This window comes from Brachyistius frenatus, unplaced genomic scaffold (assembly GCF_029030835.1).
Source record: "Brachyistius frenatus isolate BFR_SWC_R1_liver_20210118 unplaced genomic scaffold, ASM2903083v1 Contig_146, whole genome shotgun sequence".
Taxonomy (NCBI): Eukaryota; Metazoa; Chordata; class Actinopteri; family Embiotocidae; genus Brachyistius; species Brachyistius frenatus.
Window position 1 is genome coordinate 49935 of NW_027210745.1, and position 13741 is coordinate 63675.

General features: G+C 40.7%; 1 protein-coding gene across 4 annotated transcripts in view; it reads left to right on the forward strand.

Annotated features, from left to right (window-relative positions):
* Positions 1 to 13741, forward strand: part of garnl3 (GTPase activating Rap/RanGAP domain like 3) — a 71460-nt gene that overhangs the window by 41753 nt on the left and 15966 nt on the right. For 3 of the 4 annotated variants that reach the window (XM_069715633.1, XM_069715629.1, XM_069715632.1), the window contains exons 6-20: positions 812 to 876; positions 2531 to 2594; positions 2769 to 2795; positions 3249 to 3324; positions 3639 to 3737; positions 3845 to 3948; positions 6322 to 6430; positions 6604 to 6649; positions 6859 to 6965; positions 7052 to 7167; positions 7603 to 7725; positions 12171 to 12245; positions 12910 to 13024; positions 13135 to 13161; positions 13254 to 13358. In XM_069715633.1, coding sequence (XP_069571734.1) covers positions 812 to 876; positions 2531 to 2594; positions 2769 to 2795; positions 3249 to 3324; positions 3639 to 3737; positions 3845 to 3948; positions 6322 to 6430; positions 6604 to 6649; positions 6859 to 6965; positions 7052 to 7167; positions 7603 to 7725; positions 12171 to 12245; positions 12910 to 13024; positions 13135 to 13161; positions 13254 to 13358 — 1258 coding nt within the window. The remainder of the gene's footprint in view (positions 1 to 811; positions 877 to 2530; positions 2595 to 2768; positions 2796 to 3248; positions 3325 to 3638; positions 3738 to 3844; positions 3949 to 6321; positions 6431 to 6603; positions 6650 to 6858; positions 6966 to 7051; positions 7168 to 7602; positions 7726 to 12170; positions 12246 to 12909; positions 13025 to 13134; positions 13162 to 13253; positions 13359 to 13741) is intronic. The other variant, XM_069715631.1, reaches the window with a different exon arrangement.

The following is a 13741-nucleotide window of genomic DNA, read 5'->3' on the forward strand; positions in this document are numbered from 1 at the left end:
TGTAAAGAACGCAGGATTTTAAATGCTTCATGTTTTAGACCTCTTCAGAGCTCTTCAGATAAATGTAGTGGAGTAAAGTTTAACTGGAACTACTCAAGCAGAGCAGAAGTACCTCCTCATCGTGTTTTGTCTACTTAGTTTCGTTCCACCGCTGCCTCCCAGGATTTTCCCTCCAATCAGACTGGTTTGGTACTGAAACTTTTGGTGCAACGATTAATCCTGAATTTGAAATCTTGTATTTTTTTTATTTTATTTTTTTTAAATGCACGGTGGGAGGGGGCTTTTTTTTTTTTTTTTCTGCCGTCTAAATATGAAAAAAACAAAAGCCTTCTTAGGCGACTCTGCTACTCCCCTTCTGACTCACGGTGTGTGAGAGGGAGACACATGTTCATTATTGTGTCTTTGTTGTTAAGTGATTCCGTTTCATGACCAGGATAGCTTGGATCTAATTTTGGCCTGCAGCCTCGTCTAGAACCTGATTAGGGCGGTGCACCTCCGCTGCCTGATCACATTGATTTGTCTTGTTTCTGTCAGACTCTTAACTGGTACAGGATGTTGTTGTTGTTGCTGCTGCTGCACAGAACAACTTTGCTTTGGCTTGAACTTAATTTAGTCTTCTGTAATTATTCTCTGACTAATTGAGAAATATGTTGTGTGCTCAGATTTCTTTTTTGAGTTTTGTAGCATGATCTCCTTCAATTAGCTTCAATTCAGAGCTGTATAAATACATGTTTTAATCAAGTGATTCCTCAAAGAAAAGTTGAATGAAAGTGTGTGTAATCCCTGATCCGTGTCTTCCTTGTTCGCTCAGGGCACTCTGAAGATCAGCCTCCCCTACAGCCCGACCAAAACACTATCAGTCAAGTCTATCCTAAGGTGAGAAGCGCAGCTCCAAGCCGACACAGTTCATTCACTCTTTACTCTGAGAATTCATGTTATCTCGCACTGCTGTTGAAACATGCTTATTTGCATACAGTGTTGGCCAAAATCAGAGCCTCAAACAAAACTAATCATCGGAAAACAGGTCATGTTTTTTTGTCCGTAAAGAAAAGGCATCTTTATACACATGTTAATGTAAGTGTTATACACTGTTACTGAGGTGTTCACTGCCGTCTAGATGCAGACATTTGCCACCGAGCTGCTTGCATATATTATTTTAACAGTGTGTTAGTGAGTAGCGGTAATGATGCTATTTTGTTTTAAATAAGATACACACAGCTTTAATGCAAAATATTCCCGCGTCTGCACAGCAGTAAACACCTCAATAACAGCGTATAACACTGATGTAAGTGTGTGAGCGTGCGTCGGATGAACATTAGGAAGCCTCTCCAATAGACAGAAAAAAACACCGGGCGTCTTTTATTATGATTGGGTGCGTTTGAGGCTCTGATTTCAGTCACATCAGTAAACACTCAGTATCAGTGAATAATTTTCAGTGTTTTGCTCGCATGAAATTCTGTGGCTAGCAAGTACAAGGAGGACATAACCATTCAGTCTCCGTTTGTTTGTAGTTAACATAATGAAAAAATATCTCCACTAATAATAGCTTGTTTTGCCTTCCAACAGTCCACAAAGACATTCAGTGAAACTATTATATATATGACCAAAAAACTAAATTAATTATTCACATTTTAGAAGCCTGAAACTAGAGAATGTTTTTATTTTTGCTTGATAAAGGAATAATCAATTAATAAATTTAGGAATCATTTTATTCAAACTTTTTATTTTACTCTTTTCATCAGCCCAATCAAGTGAAAAGTAAGGTGCCTTAGATTTAGGTACGGAAAAACCACGAGGTTAGGTTCAGGAAAAGTTTAGGTAAAGATAAGTAAGTTTACATAAGTCAAATGATGTACGGCTCTTATGAGATTACATTACATATATTACGAAAGTTGGATATGTTATGTTATGTACGCAGCTGACTTGTGCTACTTTAAAGAAATCTCCGTTGACTTTTGCTTTGCTTGCTATCTTGGTTGAACGTCCTGTGTTTGTTCTGTCCTCCCGATGGAGACTTAAACACTCTTCTTCGACACAAGTCAGGCTGCTCCTACGTGTGTGTACTATTCAAACTGACGTGTCCCCCCAAAAGACCGGACTGAAAAAGTCTCCCAGCTGGTTGGAAAATCTCCCAGTCTGGCTACACTTGTATATTTTCACACTTTATTTTACACCAGAACCTCACATACATGTTCTATAGTTGTATTTTCTTGTTATTTATACCTTCAACATTACGTTTTCAGCAGCAGATGTCTTGAGTGGCTCGTAACATGATATAAAAAGATGCATGACACAGAAGATTGGCAATTATAAATTCCTCAAGCTGAACAGTGTCACTGTTAAAACTCTGAATGAGTACAAATGGTACAAGCTGGGTGAGAAATCCCCCGTATCCAGTCTCATTTTTCTGTGTTAGCCTCTGGGCTGTTTGTCTTCCATCAGTCCTAAACACCCTTGTCTCTTTTTTTCCTCTCATCGCTGCCTGCCTCCGCCGCGCCTCCTTTTCCTGCTACTCCTGCTCCCCTTATAGTGCAATGAACATGGACCGGTTTGAGAAAGGCCCCAGGGAGATCCTCAACCCGGAGATTCAGAAGGTGAGAGTGACACAAGAACAACGGGCCCCCGCGGTTAATGAAACATAACACCGGTCAATTTCATGCCAGGTCTGATCAGCGACACCTAAACTTTATAATGTCCTCAGGCTGCGTCATCTGCAGCTGCAGTGCTGCTCAGTGTGAATGATGGTCGTTCTGTCTTTCTTTCTGCAGGATCTGCTGGTGTTGGAGGAACAGGAGGTATGAAATGAGTTCACGGTTCAGTTCAGATTATTTGTCTGATGCTTTTTGAGGTGATCCTGGATTTATTTTTGAGGTTCGAGGCTTTTCCTGTGATTAAAGACGTTTTTTTAACTTTTAAATTTTATTGTCGGGGTTTCTTTAGTTTAACTTTCTAATCACCTTCATATAACAGACCATAACAGAAACCTACATGACTGATTCTTTATTTGTGTATGAGGACTATATATACAACCACTATTGTACTTTCAAGTGTTATCTTTGTTTGTATTTATTGCTCTGATGCATGCTATTAATCTTGTCTTTAAGTTAGATAATTGATATTTTGCACTTTTAAATACAATTTTTTTTAATCTTTTGACATATTTGACATACTATTTTTATCTTTCTTTAAAAAATGAATGTTCGAACTGTTAATTGTTTCAAAATTTTAACCCAGCTATCATTTTGTAGGGTTCTGTCAACTTTAAGTTTGGTGTACTGTATGCCAAAGATGGACAGCTCACAGATGACGAGATGTTTAGCAACGGTAAATCACTCCACACTCAAAGTTTTCTCGAAGCTTTTAAAGGGAATTTTTTTTTAGAGAAACTCACTTATTTGCATTCTTGCAGAGAATTAACATTTAATATCTCAGCGAAGAAGTCCACAATATAACCCCACAGACAGAGGCCTGCTAGCAGTTTCCAGTCTATATGCTAAGCTAATCACCTGCATACAAACATGAGAGTGTTGTCTTACCTAATTCTCTGCAAGAAAAGGGATGCGCACATTTCCCAACATATCACTGTATGTCCTGCAATGGGAGACATTTGCCGATTGAAAGTTCTGTGTTCGTTATAGAGACGGGGAGCGAGAAATTCGACAAGTTTCTCAATCTGCTGGGTGACACCATTACACTGCAGGGATGGGCCGGTTACCGCGGAGGGCTAGACACCAAGAGTAAGACTCCTATCTGCTCATCATCATATCAGGTGCACTTTACAGCAGAGGGGACCAAAGTGTGCTAATTTCTTTCTTCTTTGTGTTGTTGTGTTTTGTGTCTGCAGACGACACTACAGGAATCAAGTCCATCTACACCGTGTATCAAGGCCATGAGCTCATGTTCCATGTGTCCACCATGTTACCCTACTCTAAAGAGAACAAACAGCAGGTGTGGCTGGACTTCTTTTCTATTGTTATATGGGTTTTACTTCCTTTTTGTTTTGTCTAGCTACACGACCTGTGGCTCAGATGGTCGATGGTTGCCCACTAATTATAAGACTGCAGTTCGATCCCCGTGTCCCCCTGTCCACATGCTGAAGTGTCCTTAAGGAAGACTGTGAACCCCAATTTGCTGCCGATGGCAGGCGAGCACCTTGCAGGTGTGTGTGTGTGTGTGTGTGTGTGTGTGTGTGTGTGTGTGTGTGTGTGTGTGTGTGTGTGTGTGTGTGTGTGTGTGTGTGTGTGTGTGTGTGTGTGTGTGTGTGTGTGTGTGTGTGAGAAAGTGGGTGAGTGGCGAGCTGTAGAGTGCTTTGAGACAGGACTATATGCCATAAGCGCAGACCATTATCAGGTTGAATAACAATTCATCCAATTACTTCAATTTGCCACCAAAATCAACAACATGCACAGAAAGTTCTGCTGTGCTTTGTGTTTAGTTAAATACTAGCGTACTCATACCCCTGCTAACATACTAACCATAATACCTGTTGAACATCAGTAAGTTTGTATTGTCATTGTGAGCATGGGTTAGGCTCATTTAACTCAAAGCACCATTGTGTACAGCCTCACAGAGGTGCGAGGACCGCTGTAGACTCTTAGGACTCTGTCGTACATCCGGAGCAAAGCAGGTCGAAGCACGGCACAAAAGTCTTTTATTTGTGCCATACGGACTCGGTTGTCAATTTCCTGTCCACAGCTCACTTTGTTTAAATATCGGATTTACTTGGGCCCATCTGAGCACCAATGTCCTGTGTTGGTCTTAAAATGAAGTGTGGTGCAAACCTGCCTACCTGGAAAATCCGCCATTATAAAAGCAAATCTGCCGAGGTGTAAGCAGACCTGGTCCTTAAAGTGAATGGGAGATGACGGTCGTGACCCTTTTGAACCATGCATCTTACTTTGCATTCAAATTATCTACCTTCAAACCTGCAAAAGTGGATTGGGACATGCCCTGAACGCACTTGCATTGTGTGCTTTAGACTGTGCACTTAAACCATTAAAAACAACAGTTCAGATAAATACTGCACTTCTCCCTTATTTCTCTCTACTTTTTGTATAATGTGCTCCTCCTTAAGAAATATACTTGTCAGAGAAATTTCAGAAACTTTAAATGTGCATTGAACACAGGTCTTCCTTCAGCTCTGTCATTTAGACGAAAGATCCCACTCTAACGGCGCACTTACAGGAAGCCAGTACGATTGCAGGTAACTTGGCAGACGCAGTCACTTTAAGAGGAGAAGGAAAAGACGAGGACGTGTCATTATGTAATACTAATATTAGTGATTTCAAAGGCTGGTACTGAGCAGATCTGACACGTAATTGGATTTCTTCTCAAGATACAAAAAATAAAAAGGCATTCAGGCGGGCAATGATAAGGAACAGTCTGTGCTGCATTTGGCGGATGGTGTGTTGCGTGCCTCCCATCCACCTGAGTGACAAGAGCTGCATTTATACCACAAACAGCATCACACGTGGGTGTTTGTGCAGCATAAAGTCAGTTGAGTTGAATTGGTGAAGTTGCAGAGTTAATTTCTAGATAAATTAATATAATGATTGTGCAGGGGATTTTGTAGCCGTGTGACCCAACTGCGGCCTTAACAAAAATCTCCGTCGCCAAAGATTGAACAGGTTTTTCTTCTCCGTGTTTAAATGTGGTCATTAAATTAGAGGTGCATCAGTTTGCCAGTCAATCAGTCCGGCCATCCAAAGAAAATCCAGAGGCCACCGTATTCTGAAAGGCAATTCAGCATTTGCATCACGTTTTAAGCAAAATTTCCCAAATACTTGAGATTGAAGGTTTTGAAATGTGAGAATTCAATACTCGATATTAAAAAAAAAAAAATCACAGTAAATTGAATATTTTGGTGTTTGGATTGATCAAATGACATCATTGTGTGGCCTACAATGCAGTGGCCATCTATCTTGTTATAATTAAGATTTTTATGTCAACATTGGATAGTTTCCTTTTTGTGGCCCAAAGTTTTACTGTCTGGACCTACTCTCTCTGCTCTCATCAGTGTGTTTTAGAAATTGCAGGCAGCTGTTTTAGTGAAAAAGCTTAAACAAACCTACTTAAATCTAGCCCTCCCGGCAAAGTCAGCAACTAACTGGAGCATTTTGCAGCCAAACAGCCGAATATTTCCCGCAGGATTCTTTCTCCCGCAGGAGTTAGAGCAGACCAAACGTACTGTGTGATGTAGTTGTAGTTTGTCTTGCTGATTTAGTAAAAGATAATTCCAGCCACACGTGGATCACAGAGTACTGAGGTTAAGATGTTTTTTCATCCTCTTTGTTTTTCTATATGGTTTTCCTTCTCTGCCAGGTGGAGAGGAAGAGGCACATTGGAAACGACATCGTTACCATAGTATTCCAGGAGGGGGACGACGCGTCGTCGTCCTTTAAGCCGTCTATGATCCGCTCGCACTTCACCCGTATCCTTCACATGGACAACGACTGTCAGAGAAATTAAGTGGCTGTCAGCGACACGGGCCACGTTCAGCAGAGCCTCTGTTCAACAGATATCGCATCAGAAGATGTCCACGCTGAAATATATCTGCTACTGTGTTTCCAGTTTAATTCATGTTTCCTTTACTTTCACTTCCAGATATTTTTGCATTAGTTAGGTATAATAGCCAGAATGACAGTTACAGGTGAGTAGATTTTGGTTGATAGTGTTTGGTTTATATTGTATTAAGTGATTTTTTTTTTTTTTTTTTTTTTTTTTTACTTTCCATCCCCAAAAAACAGCTACTACATGCTTTATTTTTTTTTAAAAAGGAGTTGCTGAATTAACTCGATCTGCCACTCATTTATTATTGGAGTAAAATAAAGTCCGTTATTTATCTGCTGTCTGCCACAGGTTGAAGATTTTCTCAGAGGAGAGCGTTCCACTGTTTGGACCCCCTCTCCCGTCTCCGCCTGTATTTACTGATCACCAAGAATTCAGGGACTTTTTATTAGTCAAATGTGAGAAAAACATGAAAACAAATCATGCATCAGATTATGTCAACAAATCTGCATCATGCGCTGATACCGTCCTCATCTCTCTACAGTAATCAATGGAGAGAAAGCCACACTGGAGACGCCGACGTTCGCCCAGAAGCGCCAGCGGACTCTCGACATGTTGATCCGCTCGCTCTACCAAGACCTCATGCCCGACCTGCACAAGGTACCGCAGCACTTTCTGACCTCCGCTCGAGTGTAGAGACTTGTCCTGTATTGGATGGACGTTTGTCTTTTCTTGACTCCTCCTTGTCACTTCAGTCACTGGCACCTGCTGCTGTGTTCTGCTGTATTCCACTGCAGCCTCCGCATACTGCACCACACCGACTGGATACCACTGCAATGCTGACTTTCTCAGCAGGGCTCTCCCTCCTCACATCACTTTTGTTCTTATTTTCCCTTGTTTTTTTTCTTTTTTGTCCCCTCCTTTCACTGTTGCTCCTAACACAACTCGGTTCTAGCTGTTTCACTGCTGCTGTTCTTCCCCCCCCTGCTAGGGTCTATCTCTAAGACCCCTTTTGTGCTTTCTTTTTCTCTCCGTGTGTGTCTCTGTGTGCGTGCGTGCGTGTGTGTGTGCACATTTTGTGTGTTCCACATTTAGGTTCCCTTTTCTCCCCAGAACATGTTAAACCGACGGTCCTTCAGCGACGTGCTGCCCGAGTCTCCAAAGTCGGCACGCAAGAAGGAGGAGGCGCGGCAGGCCGAGTTTGTCAGGATAGGACAGGTGATAACACACAAACAACAAGCACAACACTTACATGTGCACACACAAGCAGCACACCGCAAAACAACTTGGCCAAAATACAAGAAAAGAACACTGAATTTGAGAAGATAATGACTTAATGCTCGTGAAATGATCTGTCCATGCAGCTAAGTAGTTTTACTTGACAAGAAATCTTCAAATAAAATGGTTCCAATCTAAATAATAAACTCTGATCAGAGTTTTGAAATATTACATTTCATTTCGCTGACGCTTTTGTCCGAAGCGACTTACAACACACCGATGGTACACCATCGGGAGCAATGTAGGATTCAGTGTCTTGCTCAAGGACACTTGGGCATGTGGACAGGAGGAGCTGGGGGTCGAATCACCAACCTTCCGATTAGTGTGGAACCCACTCTATCGACTGAGCCACAGCCTCCCCATATAAGTAGTTAATGCTGGTTTTTACTTCAGTTTACTTGAGATCAGACTTGCTGCAGCAAGGAAACAAGTGAAACTAAATATTGGTAACAAATTCTTAATTTAGGAACTTTGAATTCTTAATTTTAGCACACTAAAAAATGAAGGCAAAGAAACAAGAGAAATAATTCTGGTGGATTAGGTTTCGGCTTCTACTTAAAACAAGTTGGCTCATCTTGAAAAAGATTGGCCAAAACCCAGATTTAATTTATTACCAGACATTGTGATATTTAGATTTAGAATCTTAATCATTACCCGGATTGACATGTGACAAAGGTATCAATGCAAACATATGTACATATGATTCAAGTCTGTTCTGGTAGATCAGCAGGGTTCAATACTTCAACATAAAAATAGTTAAAGAATGGAAATGGGTGTACTTCTCTTTAACAGTTTAAAGAACGATTCTTTTGTAACACAGTTGATTTTGTTTGTGTAAACATTTCCGAATCTGATGTTACAGTTTCAGCCCATTTTTATTTTGTGTCATTGACATAAAAAACTGTTTCATTATGTATATACTGTTTCATAAAGTCCTTTTTTTTTGTCTGTACAGCAGTGTAAGGAAAAATATATAAGGAATAAAAGAAAGTAGAATGTAGGTTTGACTAAAAACGGCATATCCAACACTGTTAATTTAAGATCTGTTGGGATGTTCCATGTCAAAATAGATGAGAGTATCCTGTTATAGGCTGACAGAAAATCATCATGTTTATGAATGATTTAATGTTGAGCATCAAAACCAAAATTAAACATAAAACATTTTCAAACTTCATAGTGCAAAATGCAGAAGCTTCATTTTGATGTTAAGCGTACAGATTACATCACAGTCTATGGAGTCATATAATTCCATCACAAATGACAGAGGATGTATTTTATGGATGATTATTATCCATGGACGCTGTGACACGGCTTTATATCAGCGTCTTTGGCAGAGAACACTTTGATTTAAGTTGTAATCTTGGGCTTAATTCACAGTAAGACACGTTACATGGATTTCCTGTCCGTGCTGAAAAATACACTTATCCGCAGGCACCAGTGCATTTCACAGCTGTAGTTTAATTTGTGGTAAGACTATATTACATGTCCTGTGTTTTCATTGTGTAATTTCCTGGAAAATTTCAGGATAATTTCCTAAAAATTCCTTCCTTCTTATTTCCTTTCCTTTCTTCCTTCCTTCTCACCTTCTTTTTTTCCCTCCCTTCTTTCTCTCCTTTCTCTCCTTTCTTTCTTTCTTTCTTTCTTTTTTCTTTCTTTTTCTTTCTTTTTCTTTCTTCCTTCCTTTCTTTTTCTTTCTTTCTTTTTGTGGATAATATAAATGTAGTGATTTGGCTCCTATGTTTGAGAAGCTACAGACATCTTTAAAAACAAGCCTCTCTCCTGTGTGAGGAGGATCTGTAACCGTCTGCCCTGATAGAGTCTTTTAAAAATGGAGTGAAGCACACACCTGCTTGCAGGAGGATGAAGATGGAATAATAATGACAGACGAGGTCTCTGATCCACGGCGCTGTAGTCATTATCGGGCTGATGTAATCGTCATTACACCTGATGTAATCCTGATTTTACAGCACCAAAGTCTTAAAACAAAAAGAGAAAATCATAATTCGACAGCACCAAAGTTTAAGAAGAAAACAAAAGCTTACAAAGCGCCATTTGTGGTGTTGAACTTAACGACTTCTGGCATTTAGGAAATAATTTGTTTCCAGATTCTGGGAGATAATGGATATTTTTGAGCAGATTTCTGGCCTGTTGTGATACCTGATGGAGTTTCAGACTTCCATTACTTAATGTGTCTGTGAGAAAAGTCTTGCAAATAAAAATGCAAATAATCACAAGTCACCCTCACAAACGAAATACAAAATAAGGTAAAGTTTGAGCATGTAAAGCTTTTAATATTGGGGAAATTTATTAATGATCCTGATGGTCATCCATGCTTTCCTCATCCCTGACTGATTACTAGTCACTTTACAAACATGACAACAGGTCTTTCTTGTAGCTCCATTACTAGATTTCTGAACCCAGAATAAAGCCGCTGAGCTAAACAACCTGTGTACATTGTAAATAAACTCTTAATAGGTCTTTGTCTTCACCGCCACACTTTGTGAGAACAACTGTTAGAGGAAAGGTTATCGAAGTCTCTTTGTTTTAAATTCACACTTAAAAAAAAAAAAAAGCTGTTTATGCCTCTCAGTACTTCTGTCTCTCTTGTCTCCTCTGTTTGTTATCTTCATTTGCTGACCCTTGTTCCTCGTGTAGCTGTTTGTGTTTTCTACCTCATCCCCGTCGCTCTCTGCTCGTAAACACAAAGCCGAGGAGTCGCTGCGCTGTAAAGCATGAAAACAATGGAAGGCAGATGTGTCGAGTCATTGATTATCCAGTTTTGTAGAGACGAGGCGTTTGTCCTCGACTAAACCGACTCAGTGCTTCTGCTCATTGTGTGAACCACGTAATACACAATGATTTCATGTCCTCTTGGGTGTTTTGTGCACTGTACTGTTGGATGGTATTGATTTCATAGATAGATATACTTTATTGATCCCGCAAGGGGACATTTTGTCGTTACAGCAGCATGGAAGATAAGGCAAAAGCAATAAAAAGTACAGAATGAAAATAGAGATAGTAAAGGTATAACTATAAAACATGCACAGTATATACAATAAAATAGAATAAGAAAAAAAATGTATTAAACTAAATTAACAATTAAAAACAGTGCAACGGTGTTAATGATGATGTCGGATGGATGTGGCCAGAGGTGAGTTATTGTACAGTCTGATTTCAGTGGGCAGGAATGATCTCCTGTATCAGTCCTTGTGACAGCGGATGAGTCTGATGGAGACGGTGTTCAGGATTATCCGATATGGATAAGAGTTTGTTCAGTGTTCTCCTCTCCACCACGTTTTCCAGACTGTCCAGTTTGCAATTCATTACCTCCAGATTGCCTGCTTATGCAGATATGTAAATGCCGGTGGCTGAGTGTGAGGCTTCAGGCTGATCAGACGGCTGCTGCTGGAACATTTGTACACACTGCATTCTATTTGAGTTCTGAAACAACCTCACCTTTAATGTATTATGATGGATCATTTCCACCTTGATGAGCCATCTGTCACGGTTCTCAGCGCCTCAATATGCATGAAAAACAAAGGAAACAACATGGCAGGCCAAGTAAATATTAATAATGGAATACAAGCTGTGTAGTTCAAGAAGCTCAGGCCCATGCTTATTGTATCCCATGCAGGATCCAGGATTTTTAATATCCAGAAATTGTTTAATTGCTCAACCAATTGCTCATCCTCTAAATTTCTACTTTAGAAAACCTTTAAACGATCAAATATAAAAAAAATTAAAAAAAAAAAATAGACCAGAGACAATATCTTAAAAATACACTTTTATTTGTATACCCTCTAACAACGCCTCCAATATATCATGTGACCCTTTGAAGGAGCCCGACCTACATTGGTAAACAACCAAGTAACAAGGAAACAGTGTACAGAATATATATATATATATATTTGCTGCAGCAATAGCATGCTGCTTACACATCATTGCATCAGTGTAAACCATCTAACAATAGAAATACAAGATTAGTCACATGGGGGCAATTTTAGTGCATAATTTGTACTTTTGAATTCTGTGATGCTTCGCGGCCTGGAGATTGAGAAGTGAGTTTTATAACGAAGGCTCCGATTCCCTCCAGCGTTAAAAAACGTGGGTGACGGGAGTGATTGAACAGCGTCTTCTTCTCTCTCAACATCCACAACTGATGTGCCCTCAAACAAGCCACCCAACCCCCCCGCCGCTCCGAGTGTGTGTCTGTTAGTTCCACCCCTCACAGATGGGTTAAATGTGGAGGTCAGATTCCTGTGTGCTCAACATACCGGAAAAATTGAAGAGATTATACTCCTTCTTCTGCCACTGTTAGCCAGAAGCATGTTAGAATCCAGAGGTGTGTGCGTAATGCGTCATGTTTGATGCCGTTTCTTCTGCAGGCTCTGAAGCTGAAGACCATCGTGAGAGGAGACGCTCCGACGAGCCTCGTTACCACAGGACTGTGCAGGAAAGAGGTGAGACATCGAACGGCACCAAACCTTCATTTTAACATCCGATCAAGTCGTTTGATCTGTTGCAGAGTCTGAAAATGTTAATTTCTTTAAACAAATCAAACAAAAAAATTATCCAATATTTAAAATGTTTACAAAACAATTCAGGGAATCAAGTAGAGGGCAACTGATACTGGGTTTTAAGGCCATATTTGTAGTTTAAGAATCAATATAGAAGCAATATTTTTTATTTTTAGATAAACATTCCAGATGATGATCAATAATCAGAGGTTAGATAGATGGAGAGATAGAGAGAGATCTTTCTTGCTTGCTTGCTTTCTTTCTTTCTTGCTTTCTTGCTTTATTAATCCCCAAGGGGAAATTTTACCAAAGAAGTGTCTCATACGTGTCATAAGTGTCACAACCTCAAATGTATTTGGCACCATTGTACTTATTGTGATTGATTAGCCAACCTGCAGTATATATGATACATACATACAAGATGGTTAAATTGACAAATGTATAACCTTTATTGTTTAGGGTTGCATTTTCTTAACTTTATAGCTGCATTCTGTCCTGTTTCAGCATGCAGTTTTCTTTTTTAAGTAGTAATTCTAATACGTGTGTGTGTGTGTGTGTGTGTGTGTGTGTGCGTGTGCGTGTGCGTGTGTGTGTGTGTGTCCTGCAGCCGTGGGAGTCCCAGTCATTCTGCAGCACTTTCCCCTATGAGATCGTGTGCTCCGACTCCTTCGGGCAGTCTCTGCTGGTCGCCACCGACGCGGCGGGGGTCATGCTGCTGGACGGTGAGGTCATCCTAATATAAAAGCCGCCCATCCATATCCGCTCAATACTGTGCAGAATGTCAAGGCCAACAGCTAACATGGTGGTGATAATGATGTTGTCCACGTTTCAGGCCCTGATCCGGCGTCGACCAGCGGCGGTGAGTGACACGCGATCGATAACCCCTTTTCTTTCTCTGAAGATTCTCTTTTTCTTTTTTTTTTTTTTTTTACTCTGTGTTTTATATCACAGAGACACAGACGCTGCCTCCGGTGCAGGTGTTCGACAAAACCATGGTGGTGAAGCAGATGCACGTTGTCGAGCCTCAGGACCTGCTCATCACCCGAGCCGACAAAGGTAGGCCTTAAACACCCCGAGGAAGACTCGCTGCCTTCCTCCCTTCACATCAGAGGTGGTGCCTTCCTCCGTTGTCCTCTCATCGACTCAGAGCAGTATTTACAGCACATCGTCTCTCTCTCATCATTCCCGTCCGTCTCCCTTATTTCATTGCCGTCTTCTCTCTCTGTGTCGTTCGAGTACACACTTACCCTTTCCACCTCCACTGCTCCACTCCTCACATTGATCTCTCAGTGTGATCTAAGGAAGCTGACCTATGGGCAACCAACCAATCCCTGAAGTGTGTGTGTGTGTGTGTGTGTGTGTACATTAGAGTGTGTGTCTGTTTTTCCTGCAGGACCACAACGTCTGCGAGTGAAGCGGACTGATGGAGAAGCAGACAG